At 41.5% G+C, this 25,507-nt stretch overlaps 1 protein-coding gene across 2 annotated transcripts in view; it reads left to right on the plus strand.

The window, feature by feature from the left end:
• FNDC3B (fibronectin type III domain containing 3B) overlaps positions 1 to 25,507 on the plus strand; it is a 378,401-nt gene that overhangs the window by 67,909 nt on the left and 284,985 nt on the right. For both annotated transcript variants that reach the window (XM_034782468.1, XM_034782469.1), the window contains exons 2-3: positions 1,291 to 1,429; positions 21,860 to 21,935. In XM_034782468.1, coding sequence (XP_034638359.1) covers positions 1,319 to 1,429; positions 21,860 to 21,935 — 187 coding nt within the window. In that variant the 5' untranslated portion in view covers positions 1,291 to 1,318. The remainder of the gene's footprint in view (positions 1 to 1,290; positions 1,430 to 21,859; positions 21,936 to 25,507) is intronic.

Below are 25,507 nucleotides of genomic sequence, written 5' to 3' on the forward strand. Positions count from 1 at the left end.
AGACTCCATGGAACCACAGGTTCTAATCCTGGCAGGGTTGACTCAGCTTCTTACCCTTCCTATAGCAGATAAATTGAATTCCACGCTATTTATATTGTATGGCTCTTGTAGCTGTAACTTTAAAGAGCAAAGTCCTGTCTATTCCACGGAGATCATACAACACTCTCCATATAAATAGGGTTTCCCCTTTGTTGTTCCCCCCTCCCCCCCAAATTTCCCTTCTGTGCAGAGCTGTTCAGCATTGTGTGTGCCAATTATCTACCTGGTTACTACACTTCACCACAATTGATAGGTTTTCCTACCTAAATTTTATCGATGTTATATATTAATCATTTGTAAGCATTTCAGGATTCTTTGTCATGAAAGGCATTAAATAAATTCAGTTAGCATTAGGACCATGGGGATTTGTGCAAAAGTCTGCTTCCTTTGTCAGGATAAACTATTGACTTTAGGTCCTGTCATTTATTCATTAAGGAACTGGATTATTGCCTTGTAAAACAGCATGATGCTATTAACACTGAATTATAAAACTTCTTATTACAAAGCTTTCATTTGAGTTGTAGCAACTTTTCTTATGTAACACTTCAAATAATTATCTGCAAGGGATGGTATTATAGTGAAGATAGTGTGTTTCATTACAAATTCTTCTTACGTACTCTCCTACACAGTGGTCCACTTTCTACATGTTGGATAAGATTCTAGGCAAGAGCTTTCTCTTCACTTATGTCACAATTAAGTGGGGACCACTGAAAATTGAAAGTTTGCTCTTTTTACAATTCATGTTGTCTGTAGAAGTGCTATCAAGGGATTAAAAGCACTTGGCTCTTGCCGTATCTTAATGTCAAGAGTAATAGAATCTCTTATGAATGTTAAATATGCCAAGGAAGCAGGTTCCAAGAACTACCTTACAGTGTGAGCGTTGTGTTGTTACAAATCAACAAACTGAACCATAAACTACTCATATTATCATTCAGAAATTTAAGATCTGGGATGAAGGCTCTGGCTGAAGATATTAATGCTTGAAAAGCCCTGAAGAAAAAGAGTAAAAACGTCACCATGTTTATTTTGCTGAATACTAATTCTGGACTGTTTCTTAGAAAGCAATGGATTTATCCATGACATGATCTGAAAGCCATTAACAGTCCTCTCATCCAGTTTCCCTCGGACCAGGATATACCTTTTTAAGCAAATAATCTTAATGGGAAGGGTACCACCCTACTGAAGTATGAATAGATTTTTCTAAGTCTACATTTAAAAGAAAATTTAATTTAAAACATGTCTGTCTTGCAGGAAGCCCGTGGAGGAAAATTCTCCATGAATGTACGTCACAATGATGATGACCGACCAAATCCCGCTGGAGCTGCCACCGTTGCTGAATGGGGAGGTAGCCATGATGCCTCACATAGTGAATGGAGACGGATCACAGCAGGTCAGTAAGCTTTGTGGGATGAGTGGGAATTTAAGAGCCATTGAATGGTCTGAATGCGACCTATCTAAGGGCCAAATAGTGACCTTGGCGCTTGTGTTTGGCTCCCATTAACTTCACGGAGAACTGTGCCATGTATTTGAGGGCAGAATTTGACTCAAATACTGGAATGCCTACACTGAGGCCTGGATATTGTATTGGATCACTGCTTTTGCAATGATCAGTTCCATCTGGTGTTTAAATATATTCACTGGAATTCAAAATAATGAGACAAAATTGTCAAACTTTGGTGCCTGAAATTAGGCATCTGGTTCCATAATAATATTAATATGGGTCATTAATAATTAAAAAAAAACAACCTTGTATTGCAGTAGTACCTTAGAGTCACAACCAGTGGGCCCTATTGTGTTAGTTGTTGTACAAACATAAAATAAATGGCAGTCACTGCTGCAAAGAGCTTAAAACTCTACAAGACAAGACTTAACTGGTGGATGAGACAAATAGGCAGGTTGGGATGGGTCAGAAGGGTAACAGATATAATAGTATGTTCACAATTCTTAGCCAGGTAATGGTAGTGATCACAGCCTAGCCATTATCATGTTGTAATTCACTGTAGGCATTATGGGAGAGGAGGGACTTGATGGAGGATGAGAGGATGCCTTTATGGATTTTGATGGGGGCTATTCTCACAGCCAGAGGTAGTATGGCTACAGAGCACTGAGAGCTTTTCCACCTGGAAGGGATAGGAATGCCCTGTCAGCCTGAACTGCTGTCCAAATATCCTGAATCCCACCTGATACTGCTCCTCAACAGGGATGGGAGGAGGATATTACTCTCACCACCCTGGGGAGATACAGCCTGCACTGCAGACATGGAGAATACAGGCCTTCTAATAGAACTAGCCTGATTCAGAGGTGCTATGCAGTGCTCAGGGAAAACTGAGGATGCTGGGCATATCTGAAAATCAGACAACTCTTCATTGGATGAGTAAAATGTGGATTTAGAGGCCTAATTTGGGCCATTTACTGGCCATAAGAACTTAATAGAGATGGACCTGAACTGAAACCTGTGTATAAACACCTGTAAAATTTGGGAGTGTGTTTGAAATCCAACCCAGATCTGTATTTGGATTATGCAAATAGTGCATTACCGTCCCTCCTGTTTTCTGCCTGTGGCACATGATAGTTCAGCTTCCTGAGGGCTGTTATACCTTGGTCTAAATCCAGTTGTTGGGATTAGTATGCAGGTGATGGTTGTGGCCAGTGATATGGTCAGACTTGATGATCTAATGGTCCCTGCTAGCCTTACGTTCCATTAAATGGCCTGCTGTCTTTATAATAGGTTGAATCAAAACTTTGGATCCAGATATCACTTCACTTTGAGGTATTCAAAATCCAGACCTGAATCCTTTTTGAAAAGATACTGAACCATCATCTTGAATCTAGATTAGTCTCCAATAATGATGATTTTTTTCTCCTCAGGAAAGGTTATAAAAAAGAGCCCGAGACATGAATTTTGAGGTGAAATAGACATTGAGCTCCATGAAATTAGTTAAACTCATGTACAATAGATTTCTTGAATGAAATTTCTGTTTTGGAATTTGAATGTTGCAGTATTTGCTAATATACGGTTGTGGTTTTAAGACCTGTATTTACAACTCTCCAATGTACTTCTAATGATGGAAAAGTTATGGAAATGATTTATAATATTCCAGATGATGTTTACAGAACTGATACATCTTTTTTCCACAGAGGCTAATTCTGAACAGTGTATGTACAGAACGTTGTACATACTTGTTTAGTCATCAATTTAAAAGGATTGAGCCAGACTGGGGCACAGGGAAATCTGATCTTGTGTTAATAAGTGCTCAGCCACCGAGTGACTGCTGTCTAATATTACTAGTAGGTCCCCAAGAGAGGTGCCTAATTATCATGATGAAGAGCACACTTACACCCATGTTTCTTCAGACACACCAGTTATTTGCCCATCACTTTTTACTCTGTGCACTTTGCAAGTAAGGAAGGGAGTTGATATACAGTGTGCATGAGATGCATCATTTCACTATGGCGTATAGAAGACTCTGCATGATACTTAATTAACTGTACTTGCCCTCATAGTTAGGGTGAGATTTTAACTTCCCCTTTTGCTGGTCGTACCTCATTATGTGGCCCTTAGCTTCTACTCATAGTGAAGTGCAACCAATCTGCGTACTCTGCTGGGAACCTTGCAAGAACTTGCAGGCTTCTAACAGCTTCATTCCTGTACAGTAGTTAAACAGCTGCATCTGGACTTATTAACAGGACTTCTTTAGAAGTTGAACGAATTAAGGAACTACAAATATTTGTGATACAGTACTTCAGATCAGCTTACTGTTTTGAATTGCTTCTGCATTTTGTTCTCAAAAACAGATAAAGGTCAACCAGACTTTGAGAATACAGGATCCGCTTTTGAGTCAAGTGCAGCTTTATTTGATAAATCAGGAAGATAGACTAACCTTTTTTCTCTGGAAAGGTATTAAAACAAGATCAAATCTACTTTCTAGCATCCAGATTCTGCCCAACTATATGTCAGGGGTGGCCAAACTGTGGCTCGCCAGCCACATGAGGCTCTTTTACAGTTAAAATGTGTCTCAGAGAGCCCTCCCTCCCTCCCCCATGTCCCCTCCATTTTCTGCCTGTCAGATGGGGGAGGAGGGGCCCCATAGGACTTCAGCCCCACGGTGAGGTGGTGGGACTAGAGGCTTCTTCTTCCTAGCAGGGAGGGGAGTCTTGGGGCTTCAACCCCTTGGGGTGCGCCTGCCGGGGCTCGGTGCTTCAGCAGGAGCAGAGCTAAAGCCCCAAGCTCAGAAAGGCACCTCTTGCGGGGCCGAAGTCCGCAGCCCCCCTGCCCCCTTGCAGGGCAGAACCCCCTACCCCCACAACCCCACTGTGGGGCTGAAGCCCCGAGCACCAGCACGCACACCCCAGCTCTTGAACGTCTGAAGATTGTCATATTCAGCTTGGAGAGTCAGTAAGTTTGGCCACCCCTGCTATATGTAAAAGAGCCTCCACTAGGATAAACCAGTTTCTCCGTGTTTGTATATATGCATGTTATAATAGGAACTAAGATTTCTGGGGTATTCTTTGTTAATGTAGATCCAGAAGATCATCTCTGGTCATTTTAAAGTTATCGTCTCTATTCTGACCCTACTTCTCTTCCATATTTCTCAGCCTTTTAGCAGCTTCTCATATCACCAATGGTATATATTCCTTGGAGGCCTTTTCCTTCTCTATACCAGTAGATGACATTTTACAAAGCAGCTCAGTTTGCTGATGTCTCCTTAGCTGAAGAATACAGGAAAACTCAGAAGTAATCAGTGACATCAAAAAGGAGTTACTCGCAGCAGAAATAACAATGATATCTATGGAAGAAGAAAATGAGTTTTCTATGGGTATGTCTACACTGCAGCTGGAAGGGTGTTTCCCAGCATGAGTAGACAGACACATGCTAGCTTGGCTTGAGCTAGCACACTAAAGGTAGCAGTGTGGCCTGGCACAGGTGGCACCTTGGGCTAGCTGCCCGAATAGGTATCTAGGGGATCGGATGGGATTGTACGTAGGTGGCTAGCCTGAGCTGCCGACTGTGCTTCCACAGCTGTCTTTAGCACATGTCTGTCTACCCATGATATGAAGCATTTTCCCAGCTGTAGTGTAGACATACCCAAAGAAAATACATTGTCTTCCAGTACAATCTCTTCTGTGGGAAAAGGATGATACACATTTTTTTCAAGAGGGGAGCCACATAGCTTTGAAATCATGACCTGTCTAAGTTGCCTTTGTTGAGTGGCATTTTAGGATTTAATCAGTCCAAGGAAGATCTAAAGCAAGATTTAAAATCCATAGGTTTAAACACTGTGGAATTCAAACTGTTCCAATGCACTTTAAAAAAGAAATGAGATCCAGGATTGCTGACAATGGCAGGCAGAGTTAAAGAAGTAACCCGTGGATGAAGTTTGTTATTTGGAAAGCCGTCTTTGGAGCTCAGAACATACTTTTTTTTCTAAACATCGCAAGTTTAATTTTATCATCTTAGTGAATGATGCCTTTAAGCAAAGGATGCTGATGACTGAACTCTGCCCAGCTGTCCTCTTGCACAATTATCTTTTTCTTTTTGTTTTCAACAATGGCAGTATATTGCTTTCAAATATCATGAGGCTTAGAATTGCCTGCCTAGTGGAGTACTTGTGTTACACAGTGATACTGGATTTTCTCTTTCTTCTTAACTGGTCATTGTGAGTTGTCTTCTTTCAGATAAGGGTATTGTGGTAAATAACAGATTCTGGAGATCTCAATTTTCTTCTGGACTCTGCCACAGGCTTCCTGTGTGACCTCACTTACCCTTAGTGTCCTCTCTTGTATAGAAAGGTGGATAATACTACAGAGAATTATTCTGAGGCTTCAAGTATTTGAGAGCCTCAAATGAAGGAGCTTTATTGTTATCATGTATTATCTGACTTTTTCCCTCCTTGAAATGATTTTTCCTTTTTGTTCCCCTCGCTTTTTGTAAACTGAAGAAAGAGTAGGGCAGTAACATTCCTTATCAGAGTAAACCACAGAGAGAGAATAGCCTGAATTTGTTTAGCTGTCCCACAGGAGTGGAATGGGACTGCAAACTGAGGCTCAAGAACTAACTCTGTGTGTAAGCATTTATCTCTATTGTAAGTTATTCATTATTCATCATCATATAAATAATGATGGGCACATGAAGTGTGAAGTGGTATGTATTGTTGATAGGGTCACCTTTTGAGGATCGAGGCCTAAATGGTCCTTGCAAAATGTATGCATGCAAATATCTATCTTCAATACCTGCACCTAGGCATTTGTTTGTATGTACAAAACAAGTAACTGCGTACACGTGTGATAGTTGCGTGTACAGATATGTATTTTGCACAGAGAGGATTGGTTTCCATGTCAAACTGTGGATTTTTATGCACTCCGAGGGTGTGCATGTGTGTGTGTGCACGTGCTAAAATCCATAGTTGTGCATTTAAACAGATAATTGCATATACAAAATAAGCAACAGCATTTGCTGTTGATCACTTAGGTGTGTGGTTACCTGTTTTGTACATATACCTGATTGTTCACTTGTGTAAATTAGGGTTTCTTATGCCCAAATTTAGGCCTTGATCCTGCCATCTGATCCGTGTGGGATATTTTCATGCTGATGTAGTGTGTTTGCAAGTCTCATATGGGCATAAGAATCTGTTTTTGTGGATCAGATTGCAGGAATGGGGACATAGGCAAAATGAATTTGGCCAGTTATGAAATTTCACTGTGTGTGATTATATATGCAAAACTTGGCAAGAATTAGCAAACTGTATGTAAGTTAGTAACATTAATCATTGTTTTAAAAGAGCATAGTCATCTTTGTGAAAACTAAAACCACTCTCCTAAATGTAAAAATAAATGTATTGCCAAAGCGAATTTTGCTAAGAAAGCAAGTGTCCTACAACAGAATGCCAGGGAATTTTAAACTTAAATACTGTGTGGCCATATTAATTTCTCACATTAAACAGATAGTTACCAAAAAGTAAATGGTGCTTTTTTAAAAAAAAAAGTTAGTGTTGTGATGATGACATTATAGTCAAGATTATTACAACTCGGTCATCATAAATTTCAAATTTTAAAGCCTGAACTCCATAGGGGTGGGAAAACCGTGAGACTGAACATGGCACAAAATGAGAATGGATTAATAACATTTTGGAGAGCTTGGTTTAACTGTCTTAGTTTTAAATATTTATTTCTGTACACTAATTATTTAACATGGCCAAATTTGCTGTCCCTGCTCTCCCAAGTCCCCTCAGAATAATTCGAAATACTCACAAGAGTAAAGGGAGCTGGAGCTGGTCTGGAATCCAAAGTATGTGATGCACACTGTTACACTGCATCCGAAGAAGTGGGCTGTAGTCCACGAAAGCTTATGCTCTAATAAATTTGTTAGTCTCTAAGGTGCCACAAGTACTCCTGTTCTTCTTTTTACTGTATTAAGGAGTTCAGACAGGCTGGTTCTGCCCAGTAGCCAGTATCAGACTCTAACAGCATTTAGTGAACCTTCTTGGAAGTGAGAGGAATGGAACAGGTTTCTTTGAAAAGGGACAGTCCGTTACAACTGTAATCCTTATTACATCCCTAAAAGAAAAGAAAAAGTACATAAAATGCTGCATTGAAAATGTTATGGTAGTGACTCAAGCCAGTGGAAAGATGGAAATTAACGGTTCCAGCTAAAATCTCTAAAAACAATACAGCATAAGGAGCAGGTAGGATAACAGTGGGGAGCATTCTATTGTGCAAAAGTTCAGTTAATAAATATTTTTCCATTAACAAGGTGGTGTAAGGTGTGGTCCAAATCAGTCTTCATATCCTTCCAGTCTAGTGTTTAATCCAGATACTGTGCATGTTCTGCTTCAGTTCTGTTAATCACCTCTTTAGTTTAAGGAGTGCACTTTTTTGGAAAGCAGACTGTTGTATAAGAGATTAACTTATTGATGCAGCCAGGCCCAGAGTAAAGGAGCAGCTGGTTCCAAATTGATTTTTCGATCGCTGCCTCCTCTCTGGGTGAAAAATAGGCGGCATGGTCTCGTAAGTTAAGGGTATGTTTGCAGGATGATGAGCTGTGGTATACAATACGCCTTTATTTCCTTATGCTGTTTTCAGTTTCCTTTTTACATTTTAAGGCAGTATGCTTCGACTTCTATGTCTTTGCTTAGATTTTAGGTTTCAGAAACAATGAGCTCTCTTAAAAATCACTTATGCATAACCTTGGGAAGAGAACTGGAGTCACAAAGCTGCTCCAGGATGCAAAATATTGTTTTGTTGTTTTGGAGGACTTGGGAAATAAATCTTCAAGTAAGTTCACTTACCACCAAACATAATTAGTCAGTGTATATAAACAAAAGAAGTCACAATGTGCCTGGCTGCTATTTGTCCCAGATGGATTTCTGAACTTGGCTCATTATACAGAACTGATGTCATGGTGCATAAGTAAGCCCTGAATTAGAGGCTTGCATAGATTCCATTTGATTCCTGTGTGATTGGAGTGGTGGTAGTGGCAGCGGGAGGTGGGAGTGGGGATGCTCCTACTGTCTGCAGAGAACAGTGTCAATAAAGAATTTGGAAGTAGTGCCAACTGGAACAGTCTTCTGTCCACCTGTGCATGTGGGGAGGAGGAGTTGGATTTGTAGAGTATGTGCATCCATCTTAAATCTGTCACTTCCTGACTAGGGGCTCAGCCATTGAAAATTGAAATATATTTTTAAAAAGTGCTGTAACGTCTTGACCGTAACTATAGCATTGCTAATGTCATGCTGTACTGTGAGACCACAAGCTGTTGGGTACTTGTTCACTGCGGGAGGGGGACTCAGAAAATCAATCTGTTTTGGTGAGTGGTACTGTAAATCACGTAAGTGAAATTTTCCTATCCCCAACACAGATCAGACTAAACAGGGTCTGTGCAGTGATTAGTACATGAGGACAGTGGGGAGGGACTGAATCCAGCCTCTAGCACTAGACAGGGTGTAGAGCAGCCCAGCAGCTCATGGTGGCTGTTACGCCACTGCCTGGACTTTCAAAGGGGCTACAACCCACCGGTGTTTGTGCCATGTTCCTGACATAATCAACACCCCCCCCCTCCAACCGACCCCCCACACTCTTCCTGTGCATAGCTATCAAAGAGCCCAACTCTGCCATGAGCTGAGTACCCCCCAAACTTCAAGCCTCAGGCAGGCGCAGAATTTGTCCCCCATGCACAGCCTTGTTGGCCTGGCTGGAGAAGTCAAACTATACCTGTGTATTTGTATGCACAGGAATAATAGTAACTACGGGCTAGATTTTTTAAGGGTATTTAGGCAACAAGATGGACTTTCAGATGTGCCTGTCTGCATCTTTAGGTGCCTACATACCTTTAAAAAGCTCGTCGTAAGTACCTGACAGGAATGTTATGAAGTGCAGCCTAGTTAGGTATTACTTGCAAAGTGCTGTGAGATCCTGGGATGAAAGGTATCCTAAAAATGCAACATAGAATTTCATTAACTCTAAAGGCGAGAAACTTACATCAAGATAGGAAAGAATTAGATCTATTAGATCTTACTTAGACACCATTGTAGTTCCATTGTGACCATTTTAGGATTGCTGACTGCAACATAAAGTATTCCTCCCAGGTAATGTTGTTATAGTAATAATAATAGTTTTTTTATTATTATTTATCATTATGTTAATACCCTAATCACCTATAGCAACTGGATAAGAAACCCAGAAAGAAATAACGGAATGATCTGGTACTTGGGAGATGAAATGGAAAAAGCAATTCTACCCCCCACCCCCCAAAGAATTACTTGTGATATTGAATTTAGACATTAAGGGGGAGATTTTTGAAAGCAGCCATGGCAGGTGCCTAATTTCCATTTGTGCTTTTGAAGAGCTCCTGCTACCTTTATAATTGATCAGTAAACCTGCTGCTGTTGGTTATGGTGGAGATGGTGATAACTGTTTTTTTTGTAAACCAAGACTGATTTTTAGATATGAATGGATTTTGGAAACTGCAAAAGACAAAAGGAGTACCCCCCTTTCTACAGGGAAATTATGACTTTCTTCTCTGACAAGAGTGGCTTCATGCAGGTAGAGAAGAAAAGAGTTGTCAAATGTGAGACAGAAAATGCAGGAGAAAAGAGGTGGAAGCTGCCCTCATGTGTCTGCCAAAGTTCCATGCCAGATGATAAGGCAGTTTATAGATCATTAGCGTTTTGAAAAGATGACTGAGCCCACCTTTAAAAGAGAACAAATAGCCACCCCATCCCCACCCCTAAAGCCCCACATTGCAGAAATAGAAAAAGAAAACTCCAAGGCGATGATGGAAGAATATTCAAAACCGTTAATGAGTGCTTTGACTGTCCTAAAAGTTTCAGCTTCAAAGCCACTCCCAAAGGCTGCTCTTCCATTTCATAATGCATTTTTAAACGCTTCAAATGTCAGCCATTTTAGCAATGCCTTGGAGCTTGACCTTGTTTAATTTACAAGGTACAATAAATGGGCATGTGGGTAGGGTGACCAGACAGCAAATGTGAAAAATCGGGGTGGGGGTAATCGGAGCCTATATAAGAAAAAGACCCCAAAATCGGGACTGTCCCTATAAAATCGGGACCTCTGGTCACCCTACATGTGGGGAGGATAAAAAGGAGAACCTGTTGGTGCATTTCTGTGATCCTGCTACTATGGGCTAGGAGTAAAAGGAAGCTGACTAGAGGAATTGCTTAAAGTACTCTTTACATTCCATACCCCCCTCCTCCCAACTGTTTTTCTTGATAGTAGTGACTCTTTACAAGCTACTGAGAATTTGAAAAGATCATTTGCTTTTCCGATAGTTCTAAAATTCTCAGTTCCTGTCAAAGGGGCACTGTGTGTGTTAATGGGTGCCTGATAGATAGTTAATCCCAAACCAAGGTCCTAAGTGAAAAGCATTTTGTGGTCTCTGCTTGCCGTAGTGCAAATCTCAGCAATCCATGCTAGCCTCCACTCAAGAGTGGCCTATTGTAAGAGATTATTATTGTTTCTCTGCAGTAAATGGTGGGATGCTTAAACTTTTTGGCGTTCTGAATGACATATACTTCATGGCAATAGTTTTATTTCTGAGTTTTTAAAATAGATGTGAAATGCTTTATCTGTTGTGCTCTGGGAGCTGTCTTTTGGTTAATAAACACTTGCATAATGATGGCCAAATCCCACAGTTCTAACTTAGGCAATTATTCCATGAACATATCCATGGGAGTTTTTCATGTGTAAGGACTGAGGGGTTTGGAAGCAGAGCTTTAAATGGTGATTATGCCCCTTTCTCAGTGTGCTTTTGTATTTTCAAAGTAAATAGAAACACTTAATCCTGAGTAAATATATATAGGTAATAAAATAGCTGCAGTTATGAATTGTGGAGAGGTAAACCAAAGACAAGTAACAGCCTTTTTCCTCCTCCTCAAACAGTGGAGAAGCAAAGCTCTCTTAGGGTATGTCTACACTGGCAGAGTTACAGCTCTGGCAGTTACAGCACTGCTCAGAGAGTCCTGAAGGGAAACTTCTGTTGTGTGTTCACACTGTCAGCTGCCCATGCAATAATGTGTTCACACTTGTGGCACTTGCAGCAGTATTCGGAGTGATGCACTCTGGGTAGCTATCCTCTTCCTCTTCGGCCGCTCAGAGTTGTGGGAAGGCAGAGGGGGTTGCGGGGCGAGGTGGGCTAGGTGGCATCCTGGGTCCTGTCCCAATGACCCGTGATTCATTGCTTCACATCTCAGCAATCCCTGTGCTTCCGTCTGCATTTGGTGCCATCTTTCTATGGTTTGTGTACTACGCGCTCTGCTCTGCCGCTTCAGTCTGCAGGAATGGGTCCCGCACTGTTGACCAATATGCTGCTCGCTCTCACGAGCACATCACAAGTAGCAGTGGAGTTATTCCTTAAACTACAAATGCAAGAGCAGTTTGATATTGATCTCACCACGTGTAGTAGCTACGACATGAGATTGCTTGTGGCATTCATGGAGGTGCTGACCACAGTGGAATACCGCTTCTGGGCTCGGGAAATAAGCACTGAGTAGTGGGATTACATCGTCATGCACGTCTGGGATGATGAGCCATGACTGCAGAACTTTTGGATGAGGAAAGCCACATTCATGGGACTGTGTTATGAGCTCGCCCCAGCCCTGCAGTGCAAGGAAACGAGAATGAGAGCTGCCCTGCCGTTGGAGAAGCATGTGGAGATTGCACTATTCCAGACAGCTACCAATCCGTCGCTAACCAGTTTGGAGTGGGAAAGTCGACCGTTGGACTTGTGTTGATGGAAGTGTGCATGGCCATTAATCACGTCCTGCTCTGAATGACCGTGACTCTGGGTAATGTGCATGACATTGTGGATGGCTTTGCACAAGTGGGCTTCCCTAATTGTGGAGGGGCAATAGATGGCACGCACATTCCAATTCTGGCACCAGACCACCTAGCCAACAAATACATTAATCATAAGGGGTATTTCTCAGTGGTTCTCCAGGCACTTGTGGATCACCTGGGTGTTTCACGGACATTAATGCAGAAAGATGCATGAAGCCAAAATGCAACATTTTATAGAAGCAGTATTGTTTGCAACACACAGACCATTGATTCAGTGATTTAAAACAGAGCCACTATTCACATACCTGTCACTAACTGGCTGACCCCAGGCAAACGCAGATGAGCCACAAGACCCCCCAAATGGTGAGTAACCTCAGGGGTAGGGGAAATCAGTGTTCCAGGACCGTACTGTACACTGGGCAGGTGGCTCTTGGGAAGAGCCAGCACTGTAGTGGGGGCCTTATAATTATTACTGTCCCCACATTTTCCACAGGCTGTGTTCATTATGGAAGATATCTCGCTGCTGAGGGTGAGCAGGGAATCAAGGGAGAGTCTTCTCCAAGACTGCAGCTTCCGCCTTAGCTCTTATGTGGCTCACCTATGTGCAGCAATGCCCCTCCCCCCCGGTGATGGCAGAGTGGCGCGGGAAAGTTACCGTTAATGGGGCAAGAAACAAAGCAGCTCTGCCGAAGAACCTGCGGCAGCGGATTGCCTGGTATCTCCATGAGAGTTTTGAGGCAGATTCCCATGAAGTGAGGGGGTCAATCAACACACTGTTCTGCCGCTCAGACTAGGCATGCAGTGGTACACGCATTATACAGACACAAGCATGCTTTTTGCAACCCTCTTGCCCCCAACAACTCGCTTCAGTGATTCCCCAAATCAAAGCCACTTACCAGGGGCTCCTCTCCTGTTTGCGCTTCGCCAAGCTCCAACAGCTGTGACTGGCTAGCCTCCTCCAGGGTAGAGAAGGACCTCTGAGTCGTCCTCTGCCTCTGGGTCCCCCTCCTGCTTCACATCCTCGTCCAAGATTTCCTCCTCCTGGCTTGGTCCACTCTTGAGCTACACATGAGCCACTGAAAAATCCACAGTGGTCTTCGCAGTGGAGGTGGGGTCGCTGCCAAGTATCGTGTCCAGCTCTTTGTAGAACCGGCAGCTTGTGGGCGCAGTACTGGAGTGGCGATTTGCCTTCCGTGCCTTGTGGTAGGCGTTCCGCAGCTCCTTCACTTTGACCCTGCATTGCAATGTGTCCTGGTCATGGCCCCTTTCTGTCATGCATCTGTCTGTAGGTATCATAATTCCTATGGCTGGAACGCAGCTGGGACTGGACAGCCTCCTCTCTCCAAATGCTGACGAGGTCCAGCAGCTCGGCATTGCTCCAAGTGGGGGCTCACCTGATGTGTGGAGCAGGCATGGTCACCTGGAAAGATGTGCTGAGACCACTGCAGGTGTCACCGAGCAAATAAGAAAGGGACTTGCAAAATTCCCAAGGAATTTAAGGGGTGGGGCTGCCAGCTGGTCACCTGAGGGCAGAGCAGTAGAGTTCAAACCAATGACCAGAGAGGTGAGATCTGGCATTGTGGAATACCTCCTGGAGGCCAGTTGCAGCGCTGTAATCGACCAGGATGTCTACACTGGCACCATGGCGCTGTAGCTCCGGCGCAGAAAGCTGTACGCCTCTCACGGAGTGGTTTTTTTACAGCGCTGCAACTGCGCAGTTTCTGCGCGCTAAGTGGCTTGGCAGTGTATACACCTAGGGAGCTGCAACACAGAAAGCTGCTTTGCTGCTCAGAAACTTGCCAGTGTAGACAAGGCCTAAGATTAAAGATGTTGGATTCACACCTTTGTGGTTGATTCAGTCCTAGGAAATTCTTTCCAGTCATGTTAAACTTTACTAGAACTCACTATAAGTTTCAAAAAACTTATAATGTTGAATGACTTTTCTTGTACTTCTGGCTCTTGTTTTCTTTTGGCGTAGATCTTTGGTAATGTTAATTTATTTTTCGTCAGATGTCTTTCAAACTGTTATAAAGTGTATATTTATTTTGTTCATATAGGTCATCATACAAATAGCCACCTCAGCAGTACATCTTTGAATCCATTATAATGATTTTAATCCCCTGGTATTGATCTTAATGGCCTTCTCTTTTAAACATCTCTTAAAATCTACAAGAAAAAAAAAGACATCTCAGATTATTCCTGTGTGTGTTGAAAGTAACCGTCCGCACTTTGGAGGTTAGGGAAAGTAATATTTTAGTGAGTGAATGAGTCCTAGAAAAAAACAACTTGGTCTGGAAAGAGATTCTGTGTTTCATATTCTGTATTTATAAGAAGACTTTTAACATTGATGTCTGCTTTACAGCAGAATGAAGCGTTTGTTTGCATGATACAAAAGTGTATCTGATTCACTCTACTACCACTGAATGATGCAGGGTCTGTTGCTGTCTCATTGGTGTCGGTTGTCAGGGAAGAGTCATCAGCTTTTCCCCTCATCCAAGGCAATGAGTCTGCAACAGCCTCCCTCCCATGTTCAGACAATAAGCTGTCTTCTGTTGATGACACCTTCTTGGTGTCAAATGAAGTAACAAAACTCGGATGATGTTGAATTTTGAATTTAAGTGAGATTGATTATTAGGATGTTGAAGCTTGGCTAATACCGTGAGCGACTTCTAGATTACAATCAGGTTACCACAGCAACTCAGAAACAATGAATATTGCAGGAAGTAAAAGCTTGAAATGTAGTATTTTAACAGAATGCAGAAAAGCTTGTCATCCAGTCATTAATCTCACTGAAGCATGGTGGCCATCACTAGGCACCTGCACATTCTGAACTGCCTACGGCTCCTGTACAATTGTGAATTTGTAAGTATGTGGCTGCTAAAGAAGCATATTCTGAATGTTTTCCTATAATATGACCATAAGCAGCTGCCATTAACAGTAAAGGGAAATGTGAAGGTGTGGTATTTTCTTTCCTTTACTCCAGTAGCACAGTTTATTGGATGACTGAGGATCTACATACTAAGAAAAGGGTATTGCTGCTTTATTTAACTGTGTCATCGATTAGAGATGCTGTTGGGAATACAGCTTTAATGTTAAATGTTTGGTATTTTTAAATTTAAATTCAAAAGCAGTAATTTTCCAAATGCATTAGTGGCCAAAAAACCAAACCCCACATTATTAGAATGTGGACATTTTGAGTGATAGATGATTGGCATTTTAAAAGTGACAGTCTCAAAGGCTCCTGCATCTTAAATAATAGTTAGTAGTAAGTCTATGGACCAACATAACTCTGCTGAGTTAAAAGATTAATGGCAGAATGTAAGTCAACATGGTCAGGGATGGATTAATGTCGGTTCCTATGGAATATCGGGATTTGCAGTCCAAAGAGGCCGAGACACAGGAATTGGAGGCAGAGAGGTAAGCGAAGTGCAGTGCACAGCTGATTGTGGTCAGGTGGCCACTGGCTGGAGTGGGCATGGTCTGTTTAGGCTGCCTCACTTGGGGAGAAGAATAAGGACGTGGAGGTAAGAGGGAGACTAATTCATTCAGGGTGTGTGTTTGAGGAGATGGGGGTCTGTCTAAGGCGCCCCAAAAATTCAGCGGATCCAGGTCCTGATTAACCTTAATCTACCCATCACCATGTTATATTGCCAGATAAATAGCTTGTCCGGAAACAACTGTTTAAAAACCCTATACATAAAAGGAGTAACAAGGTCTTGATGATGGACCATTTGCCAGCTGCTTTGCCTCACTCCTGTGTGTAGGCTCCTATTTTCTCGATCCAACCCAATCTGTTTGCTCTGCATGATTTCTTTGGCAATAAAGTAAGCACCCCTTCTTGTGAATTATTCACCTCTATTCAGAGGCAGAAAAGCAACTGTCTTTTAAGTGTTGCTTGTGCACAGGTAATGGGTGGAATGGCTTTTGTCTCTTTATTTTTATCTCCTCCAAATCATTTATTGTGGCTTGTGTCTAGGGTGGCCAGGTTCCCGGTTTTTGACCAGAAAGTCCTATTGAAAAGGGGATCTGATAGTGTTCAGTCAGATCTACTGACCGGATACCCAAAGTCCAGTTGCTTTTGGTAGGGGAGGTGCTGGTTGGCTGCAGCTCCTAGCCCCAGCTCCGCAGGCGAGTCCCTCCTGACCCGGGCAGAGGGGAAGAACGGGGGAGAGCTGAAAAGCAACGAGCGATGGAGGAGAAGCGGGGAGAGGAGCAAACGGGGCCAGGCTTCAGGGAAGGGGTGGGACCTTGGGGGAAGGGACGAGGTCTCTCGGAGGAAGAGGCAGGGCAGGGGAGGTTCCGGCACTCCTGCTGGAGTGTTGGGCTTTTTAAATCACAACATTGTCAACCCTATCTGTGTCTACTGGCTTAACTCCACTTTAATTAAAGTTCTGTGAGTCAACTATTGCTGCAACCTAAAATAATGGCTCAAATACAGGGCTGGCCTTACCATGAGGCGAACTGAGGTGCCACTAGGACCCAGAGTGTAGAAAATTGTGTCTGCTGCTGGTGCATATGTATTCTCTCTGCTCTAGATGCACAGAGATGGTGGAGTGCTGTGCTGGAGGAAGGAGGGCACAAGAGACATAACAGGCAGGCAGGAGAAAAGGTGAGAGGGAATAACAGAAAGCAACAGGAGCTGCAGGGAGAGAGAGAGGAGGAGGAGCCTCTTATGTACCTTTCTAGCACCCCCAGGAGCCTGGATTGATTAACACCAGCTTCTCAGGGAGCTTCCTGTTTCCTGTTGCTTCCCTGAACCCACTTGAGGAGAACAGGCAGTCAACTTGATATCGTCCCTCACTCAGGCCATGCTACCAGCCTGCTTATTTGTCCTCTTCAACTGAGTGTTCAGAGCCAGTATAGCTGGCACAAAACAGCAGTAATGAGTGAAAGAAGAAAATGCCCCTCTGGGGCAACATTCAGAAAAAGAAAGAAAGCAAAGGAAGCTTTTCTATCTAAGCAGGAAGGAGCTCTCCTGAGATATATAGACGCAAATGTTCACGGTGAGCCTTCCGGCCCCATTGAGGATGTGAGTGGTGAGGAGATGCCTGATCGTCCAGTTAGTCAGAGTGCAGGTGACCTGGCAGCTACTGCAGCATCCATATCCATATCTCCATTTCAAATGGATGTTGCCATGCACATTCCTGAAGCAAAGTGTAGATCGGAGAAGAGTGTGGTGGAGGCACAAGAAACAGCTGCTGCTGAGTTTAGTTCCTTAAGTCGAGATGATTCAGGACTGTGGACCCACTTGAGCAATAGCCTGAGGGACTTCCTTGTACTGCATGGGCCACAGCAAGTGAAAAGCTTCATATTCCCCAAAGACAATGAAAATAAAAGTTTCTATCCAACACATTACTGGTGTGAAATCCCCAGTGGTGACAAAGTGGAGAGGCCATGGCTTATGTTTTCAAAACCCCAGAATGCTGCATACTGTTTTTGTTGCAAACATTGGGTTCTACAGGAACAAAGGACTGGAAAAATCTGGCTAGACATCTGGCATGCCGTGAGAAGGCAGCAAATCACCAAGAAAGCATTCCATATGTGAAAAGAGCTTGAGATGAGGCTAAGGTTAAAGGCCACCATAGATGATCAGCATCAAGAGAAGATTGTATCTGAGTCTCTTTATTGGCACTATGTTCTGAAAAGGCTCATTGCCATTGTGAGAATGCTTGCTACCCAAAACCTAGCACTGCATGGCACTTCAGATCAGCTGTATGTGCCAAACAGTGGAAGCTTCCTTAAAATTGTGTAGCTGATGGCTGAGTTTGATGCTGTACTGCAGGAGCATCTAAGAAGAGTCACCACCCAAGAAATGTACATACACCACTATCTTGGAAAAACAATTCAAAATGAGATCCTACAGTTACTGGCAACAAAAGTCAAATAGAAGATTGTGGTAGATCTGAAGTCAGCAAGATATTACTCTGTTATTCTGGACTGCACACTTGACATCAGCCATATGGAACAAATGACTTTAATGGTGCGTTTTGTAACAACAAGAGAACCTAATGAAAATGTCCCTGCAATGGTGACTGTCAGAGAGCATTTTCTAGAATTTATTGACATTGATGATACTACAGGAGATGGTATGACCAAATCATAGCATATCCTAGAATATCAGGCTTGGAAGGGACATCAGGAGGTCATCTAGTCCAACCCCCTGCTCAAAGCAGGATCTTGCCCCAGATCCCTAAATGGCGCCCTCAAGGATTGAACTCACAACCCTGGGTTTAGCAGGCCAATGCTCAAACCACTGAGCTATCCCTCCCCCCTTCTGTGCTTCTTAAAAAGCTGGAAGATATGAGAATTGCGATAGCTGACATGAAAGGTTAGGGCTACAATAATGGTGCCAACATGAGAGGAAAGAACAGAGTAGTGCAGACACGGATCCGAGAGTTAAACCCTCAAGCTTTTTTTTTGTCCCGTGCAGTTCTCATTCATTGAACTTGGTGGTCTGTGATGCAGCATCAGCTTCTAGTGAGGCTGCTGAATTTTTTAATGTAATTCAAAGCATCTATGCATTTTTCTCTGCATCAACTCATGGATGGCAAATTTTAAAGCAACATCTGGGAACATCCTCTCTGACACTGAAACCACTGAGTGCCACACGATGGGAAAGTCGAGTGAAGGCCTATCAAACACCAAATTGGGAAGATAGATGATGCCATAGTTGCCATTATGGAGGATAATGCTATGACAGGAACTGTTCGTGGGAGAACTGTGGCAGAGGGAAATGGAATCACCAGAAACATACATAACTTCAAATTTCTGTGTGGCTTAGTGTTGTGGCATGACATACTACTTGAAATAAATGTTGTAAGCAAGAGACTCCAAGGAGTCTGGAGCAATGGGACAACTGGACAAAGCAAAGTCATACCTTTAGTCTTACTGGTCAGATGAGGGATTTCAAAACGTTCTGAAGAGTGCACAGAAGTTGGCAGAGGAACTTCACACGGAAGCTATTTTCCCACCCATTCAAGAATACAAGAGTCAGCGAAGAAGAAGAACTTTTGATTACAAGTCACGGGATAAACCCATAAGAGACCCCAAACAACAATTCAAAGTTGAATTCTTTAACCAGGTGCTAGATTGTGCAATACAGTCAGTTGAAGAATGTTTCATGCAGCTGAAGGAACACAGCAGTATATTTGGGATGTTGTATGATATTCCAAAACTCCTCACTATACTTGAAGAAGACCTACATCAGCAATGCAGGGCACTAGAGACAGTGTTGACACATGTTGATGCAAGTGATTTAGGTGATGAACTGAAAGCCCTTTCAAGATATATTTCAGCAGGATCAACTCCAAAGGCTGTTCTAGAATATATGTGCACAAATAAGATGACCAGCCTTTTTCCAAATGCTTTTGTTGCTCTGCGCATACTTCTAACACTTCCTATAACAGTTGCCAGTGGAGAACGCAGCTTCTCCAAGCAGAAGTTAATAAAAATACATCTATGCTCCACAATGACACAGGAGAGGCTGGTCGGCCTTGCAACCATCTCAATAGAGCCTGAGCTGGCTCAGACTGTGGACCTTCAGGAAGCAGTTCAAATCTTTGCAACCAAGAAGGCATAGAAAGCACCACTTTGATTATTCAAACAGAAAAAAATGCCAGTGTTTACTATGCAGACAAGAAAAGTTACATTTGCTCTTCAGGCATTTGAAAGTTAAGTGTTGTTTAAATTTTTTGAACAAGGCATTTTAAGTTGTTAGTTCTCCTTTATTGGGGTAAGTAGCAGAGCAGTACCATGAGAGGAGTAGAACAGGAAGAAGGCAGAATTGAGACCTTTCAAAGTTTTGGCCCAAGCGAGGAGGCATGGGGGCGTCATTTGAGCTCCCCGCCTCAGGTGCCAAAATATTGTGGGCTGGCCTTGCTCACATATTGTCATTTCTCTAATTGACTTATAATTTGTGTGTTAAAAATTTAACAATGACAGTGGGCTTCTGCAGGATTACTGTAATTTGAAGTCTCATATATTCAGTAATTTATTTTATTGTAAACCTTTAAGTTGGATTTCAAAAAGCATGACATGGCATCCTTTAATTAGCCTCCATATTGCAGATGGGCCTAGACTGAAATGCTGGGATCAAACATCCCAGAACCTAAGGGCTGGTTCAGAATCTATTTCCATACTAGGCTGAACCAAACTCTGGATCCGAGTGATCAAAATCTGGATCCAGAAGTGAATTTTTCATATCCGATAATATCTCTAGCTCAGTGATAATGAGAATCTCTCTTTACGTGATTACAATAACAGCAAACCCTGAGGCTATTGGACATTATGTTTGAAATCAAGTATTGTGTATGTAACACGTTTAATAGATAGTATATGGTAAAACATCAACTTATTCCAAATAAAACATGTCTTTAAAGAAAATGACCCTGAAGGGTAAGTTGTCAAAACATGACCTGGTGTTTTAGCCATGTGAGTCTTACTGATATCAGTGGAGGTTGTGCACACCAAAACTCCACACAATGGTTGGTAAACAGATTCCAACTTGTATATTAGTTTAAAACCATGCTGGTACTATGAATGATTATATTGATTTAGGATCTGATCTGCAGGGAACTTCCATTGAAGTCCATGAGTGTTCTGCACACAGAGTGCTATCAGGGACAGCCCTTATTCGAGGCTGACTAAAATAAACACAGACAGCCTCACATTGTGATCAGGATATTGCTGCTTACTAAGTCATGTAGTGTAAACATTCTTTTACAGTCTCACTGTAAAAATAGCTTTTTTTCCACATTTGTGTCTGGAAATGAGTAAAACAGGCAAATGCAGCACATTCTGAAACAATTTTTCTATACAGTTAGTAGAGAGGGGCAGTGAGTATTACGCCTTGGGAATGCTACAGGGTCTAGAAAAGTATCCTATTATCTGGTGGCTTGAGCAGTGGGAAACCAGGAGTGGGACCAAGCCTTTCATTCTAAAATGCTTAGTGTAAATTGTTTGCTCATGTATTTTACTGCACCCATTCCCATTATGCCTGGATACTTTTCAGTGAAAACAAATACAAAGGGCCAGAATCTCTTATCATGTTGGATGGGTCCCAGGTCGGATCCAGTGAGGCAGTTCTTACTCCTGTGGAAAAAGCATATGGCCCAAAATATGTCACTCAGTCTGTCCTGCAATATCCACTCTCAGTTGCCAATCCTGAAAAGCAATCCTTGCTGAATTCTAAGCAAGTTAGCAGCCCAATGGCTTCAATAGGACTACTTGTGTGCAATAAAACAATCATTTGCCTAAGTATTTGCAGGCCTGGGGCCTAAAATTCCAACTTTCATCTTTACATTCCAGCCCTTTTGAGTAATATTGTTGTTTTCAGAATAAATTTAGTGATTTAGACAAACTTCAAATCCTGTACTAATTCCAGGACTCTGCTAGTACCCAAAACTGTGGCTAATCCAGCCTGCTTAACTCTTTTCATCTTGTCTAGTGCATCTTTAGGTAAGAAAACTTTTGGAATGAATATACCCGATGAGATTTGAGCATTAGATTGAAATGAATGTGTTTATTTTGGCAGGTCATTTTGGTTCAAGTTAATCCAGGTGAAACCTTTACAATAAGGGCTGAGGATGGAACACTTCAGTGCATTCAAGGTAAGAGATTTTTTTTTTTCTAAATAATAGCCTTCTGATAATGGAGCATCCCTAAATTTATGTGTTCAGTGGGTTAGTCATGGGTTTTTCTTTATATCTACCTTTGTTTAATTTTTAAAAAAGTATAGTACACATGAGTCTACAGATTTACTTGGCTTTATTTTGTGAAAAGTTAGGGATTTATAACTCATACATGAGTGTGAAATGCTGTGCCACAAAGCTGTGTCCTGTATGAGTGGGAGGCGGTGTATAGGATAGCTGTGTATGTTGTAGGAATTATTAAAACACTGGTTTTAATTCAGTGCCTCAATATGAATCATGGAGTTTTACAAATTCTAATGGATGCTACTAGGTAAAAAGTGACTCCCCAGCATTTCACTTTTTAAAGTAAGCTTTTGCAAAACCTAAGATCAATAGACATATCTACGTTAATTAATATAATAATAAAAATTCAGGTGGAAACATTTTTAACTAATGCATAATCCTCTGGAGTATTTGCAACCTAGACATTGCTGTTTTATAGTAGTGCGTAAGAAGCAGAAAGTGAAAGTATGTAGAAATTAACTATCAAAATAAAGAGAAATGTATTAGTCTGTTATGTGGTCCATATTGAGGAAAGTAAGATTACTAAAACTGAAATATTTTATCATCTAAGATAATAAATTAATAAATCTAACCTAGGTAAGGAAATTCTGTGTTTTCTGAATTTTTTTTTTTAACCTGGATGTGTCGATTAAACATTTGGAATGATTCATTTTTGCTTGACTTCCCCACGAGGGAAAAATATTTGAATGCAAAAGGCTTTCTACTTTGTATTGCTTCCGGATAAAATCAAATATCTACATGTTGGCCAAATATTTATCAGTTTCCTCTTTTTTATGGTACTTTCCTATTCTATGTTACTATTCCTATTCTATTTACAGGAAAGCAAGATCTTTGCTTAATAAGAGTGAATTTGCTTTTGTCTCTTATTTCTCACTTGAGGCCATAATTCTCAGTCAGTGACATCTTAATTTCCATAGCCGCCAGTTCTGATGTCAGAAATGAGATTATGAATCAGATGGGGAATAAGCAACAGGACTGGATGGATGTCTAAGAAACAATGATTTTGTTTACATGCAAGTGTTTCTAGTGATTGTTACGGTTTCCCTGAGACCTCTTCCACTCAGTTCCCCAAGAACTCAGTTCAACTCCTGACTTGTCACTCAGTTTTCTTTATTAGGCATACAGCAATGCTACGCTGAGTTGATCAGACTCAAGCATAGGGAGTGAGTATAAGTGGTATATATACCAAACATCCAAAGTGACACAGCAAACGTTTTCCTTTATATATGTTTACACGTTACATTGCATTACACTTTTGGGGATTGGCTTGGTCACTTTGTAGGAACCAATCTCTCATTGGCCATGTATGACTTACTCTTTATCTCATCTTCCTTTCCAGGCTTATCTTATCCATTGTTATTTTGTTTATTGTAATTGGTTCCCTGGGTGTTCCCCCTTTCTGTTTCCAGCCTGCTGATCCATTTACCATGCTAATCCTGTCTCCCAAAAAATGAGGCCTCACCCATGTCCAATTGCTCATTTCTAGCCAGGCCTACAGTGGTAAAGAATGGAGGAGAAACACAGAAATTATACACTATTGTTTCTAAACAATTTGTCATCGGCTCATTTAGAGGTACATGAAGTAGTTTATGCAGACACTGAAATTAATAGACCAAAACTTTCTTATGAAGATTGTCATTTTTACAAAATTATACAATAAAGCCCAGCTTACAACAGAGTTGATATATTTCCCTTGTCTGGTAATATTTATTGTCATTTTGGGAGGTCTCTAATTATTCTGAAAGCCATGCTTTTATAAACAGCTTATGTGAAGTACTAAACAAGCTGAGGTTTCTAGCCAGCTTGACACTCTATCTAATACGACTAAGAACAACATACGTTTTCTCTAGGGCATAGGAATTGTCTAGCAAAAGCATATTGATTTTTACCTCCACGTTTAAAGGGAAATAGTTTAGATAATGTAAGGGACCTAGAATAACAATTATACTTCATAGCCATTTTCACCAATATTTGTTGCATACATTTATGCATTTTAAAATGTTTTGATTTCCTCATGATGTTTGTTAGCATTCTCAGTATTACTGATCATCCAGTAGAATCTCCAAAATAACAGGGCAGTATATTAGCTGTTGTGGAGGCGTGCGTTAACCCCATACTAACTAGAGTGATGAATCTGCACAGAACGCTTTTGACTGCATAAAAGACCAGGTGAGGTCATAATGGGTAGGAAAGACTATATAAGAAACAGGACAATTTTCAGATAACTTTCCCAATGCCAGATCAAGATTTTCCTCTACATGTTCTTCTCTTTTTGTGGAGAATTCTGGCATCTCTAAGCCAGTGGCTCCCTATCTTCTGTTGCTGATGTCACTACATATGTACAGGTAATGGGGTCAGTCTCTATCTCCATGTGCCAAACTAAGACTGCCCGTTTCAGTGTCTAAATCAGTTAAAGTGGATTGTTACAAAATCATGTAACCAACTCTATGGCTTTAGCATTTAGAAGAATGATCCTATAAAGAAATGATAGATTCTGAACAAGTTCCTGTCCTACACTCCAGCTTTTCTACACCATAGGTTTCTTTGAGATTCAGATGTAAATTTAAAGGTAAATGTCCAGTGGGATTTTCCTTGCAATGGCCACTATAAAAGTGTTTTGTCAAGAAAATATTCATGCTTGATGTTGAAGAAGAGCACATTTGTGTTTAATAGTGTTCACGAGAGAAATTATTCAGCCAGAGTTCACTCCTGTAAAGACATTACTGCCTGTGATGCTTCCGTGGTCTGGGAAACGTAGTGTTATCAATCATACGTATGTGACCCATGTTAATTAAATCATGTGGAGGCTGGGTATTTTTGTTTGCTTAAAGTTAATGCTCATGGAAGTAAGGAACTAATGATTTGAACTAGGCATTATGAAAGTTTCCCTAAACAGCTGTACTAGCACTATTCAACCCTGATTTGCAGTATGGATTCCAATCCAATTAATTGTGCCAACTTGTAGGGATATTTTATTATATGAATGAATAGACTGGAGTAGGACCACCAAACCTACTTTTGCTTGTGCCTTAAACTAGGGTATTGATCCTCCAGCTCTCTAGAGGCAAAGGGTCTGGGAGCTAACTGAATTTGCACAATTGAACTTAAAAAGTAGGTCTAGCTCTCAGCTCATGTAAATTAGAATAGATGCTTTAGTCAGCGGAGCTACACCAATGGAGGATTTAGTCCTAATGTTTTGCTTTTCTAATTTGAGCAGGTCAGAATCAATTGATTGCATCACTTTTTCCATAACTGAAAATATATCATAAGAAATAAAATTAGGACAAATTGTGGCAGTTCCAATTGTGACTCTGATGTTTTAAAAATTATCATTAAAAACTCTTGTTTGCTGATCTTGAAAGTCGAGCTGAACACTGTGCTGCAGTTTCTATTGATTTGTTTCCAGATGTGCTTATTTATCTCTCTTATATGGAAGCACACTTTAGATTAATTAGTTTAATAATACA

This window comes from Trachemys scripta, chromosome 9 (genome assembly GCF_013100865.1).
Source record: "Trachemys scripta elegans isolate TJP31775 chromosome 9, CAS_Tse_1.0, whole genome shotgun sequence".
Lineage (NCBI taxonomy): Eukaryota > Metazoa > Chordata > Testudines > Emydidae > Trachemys > Trachemys scripta.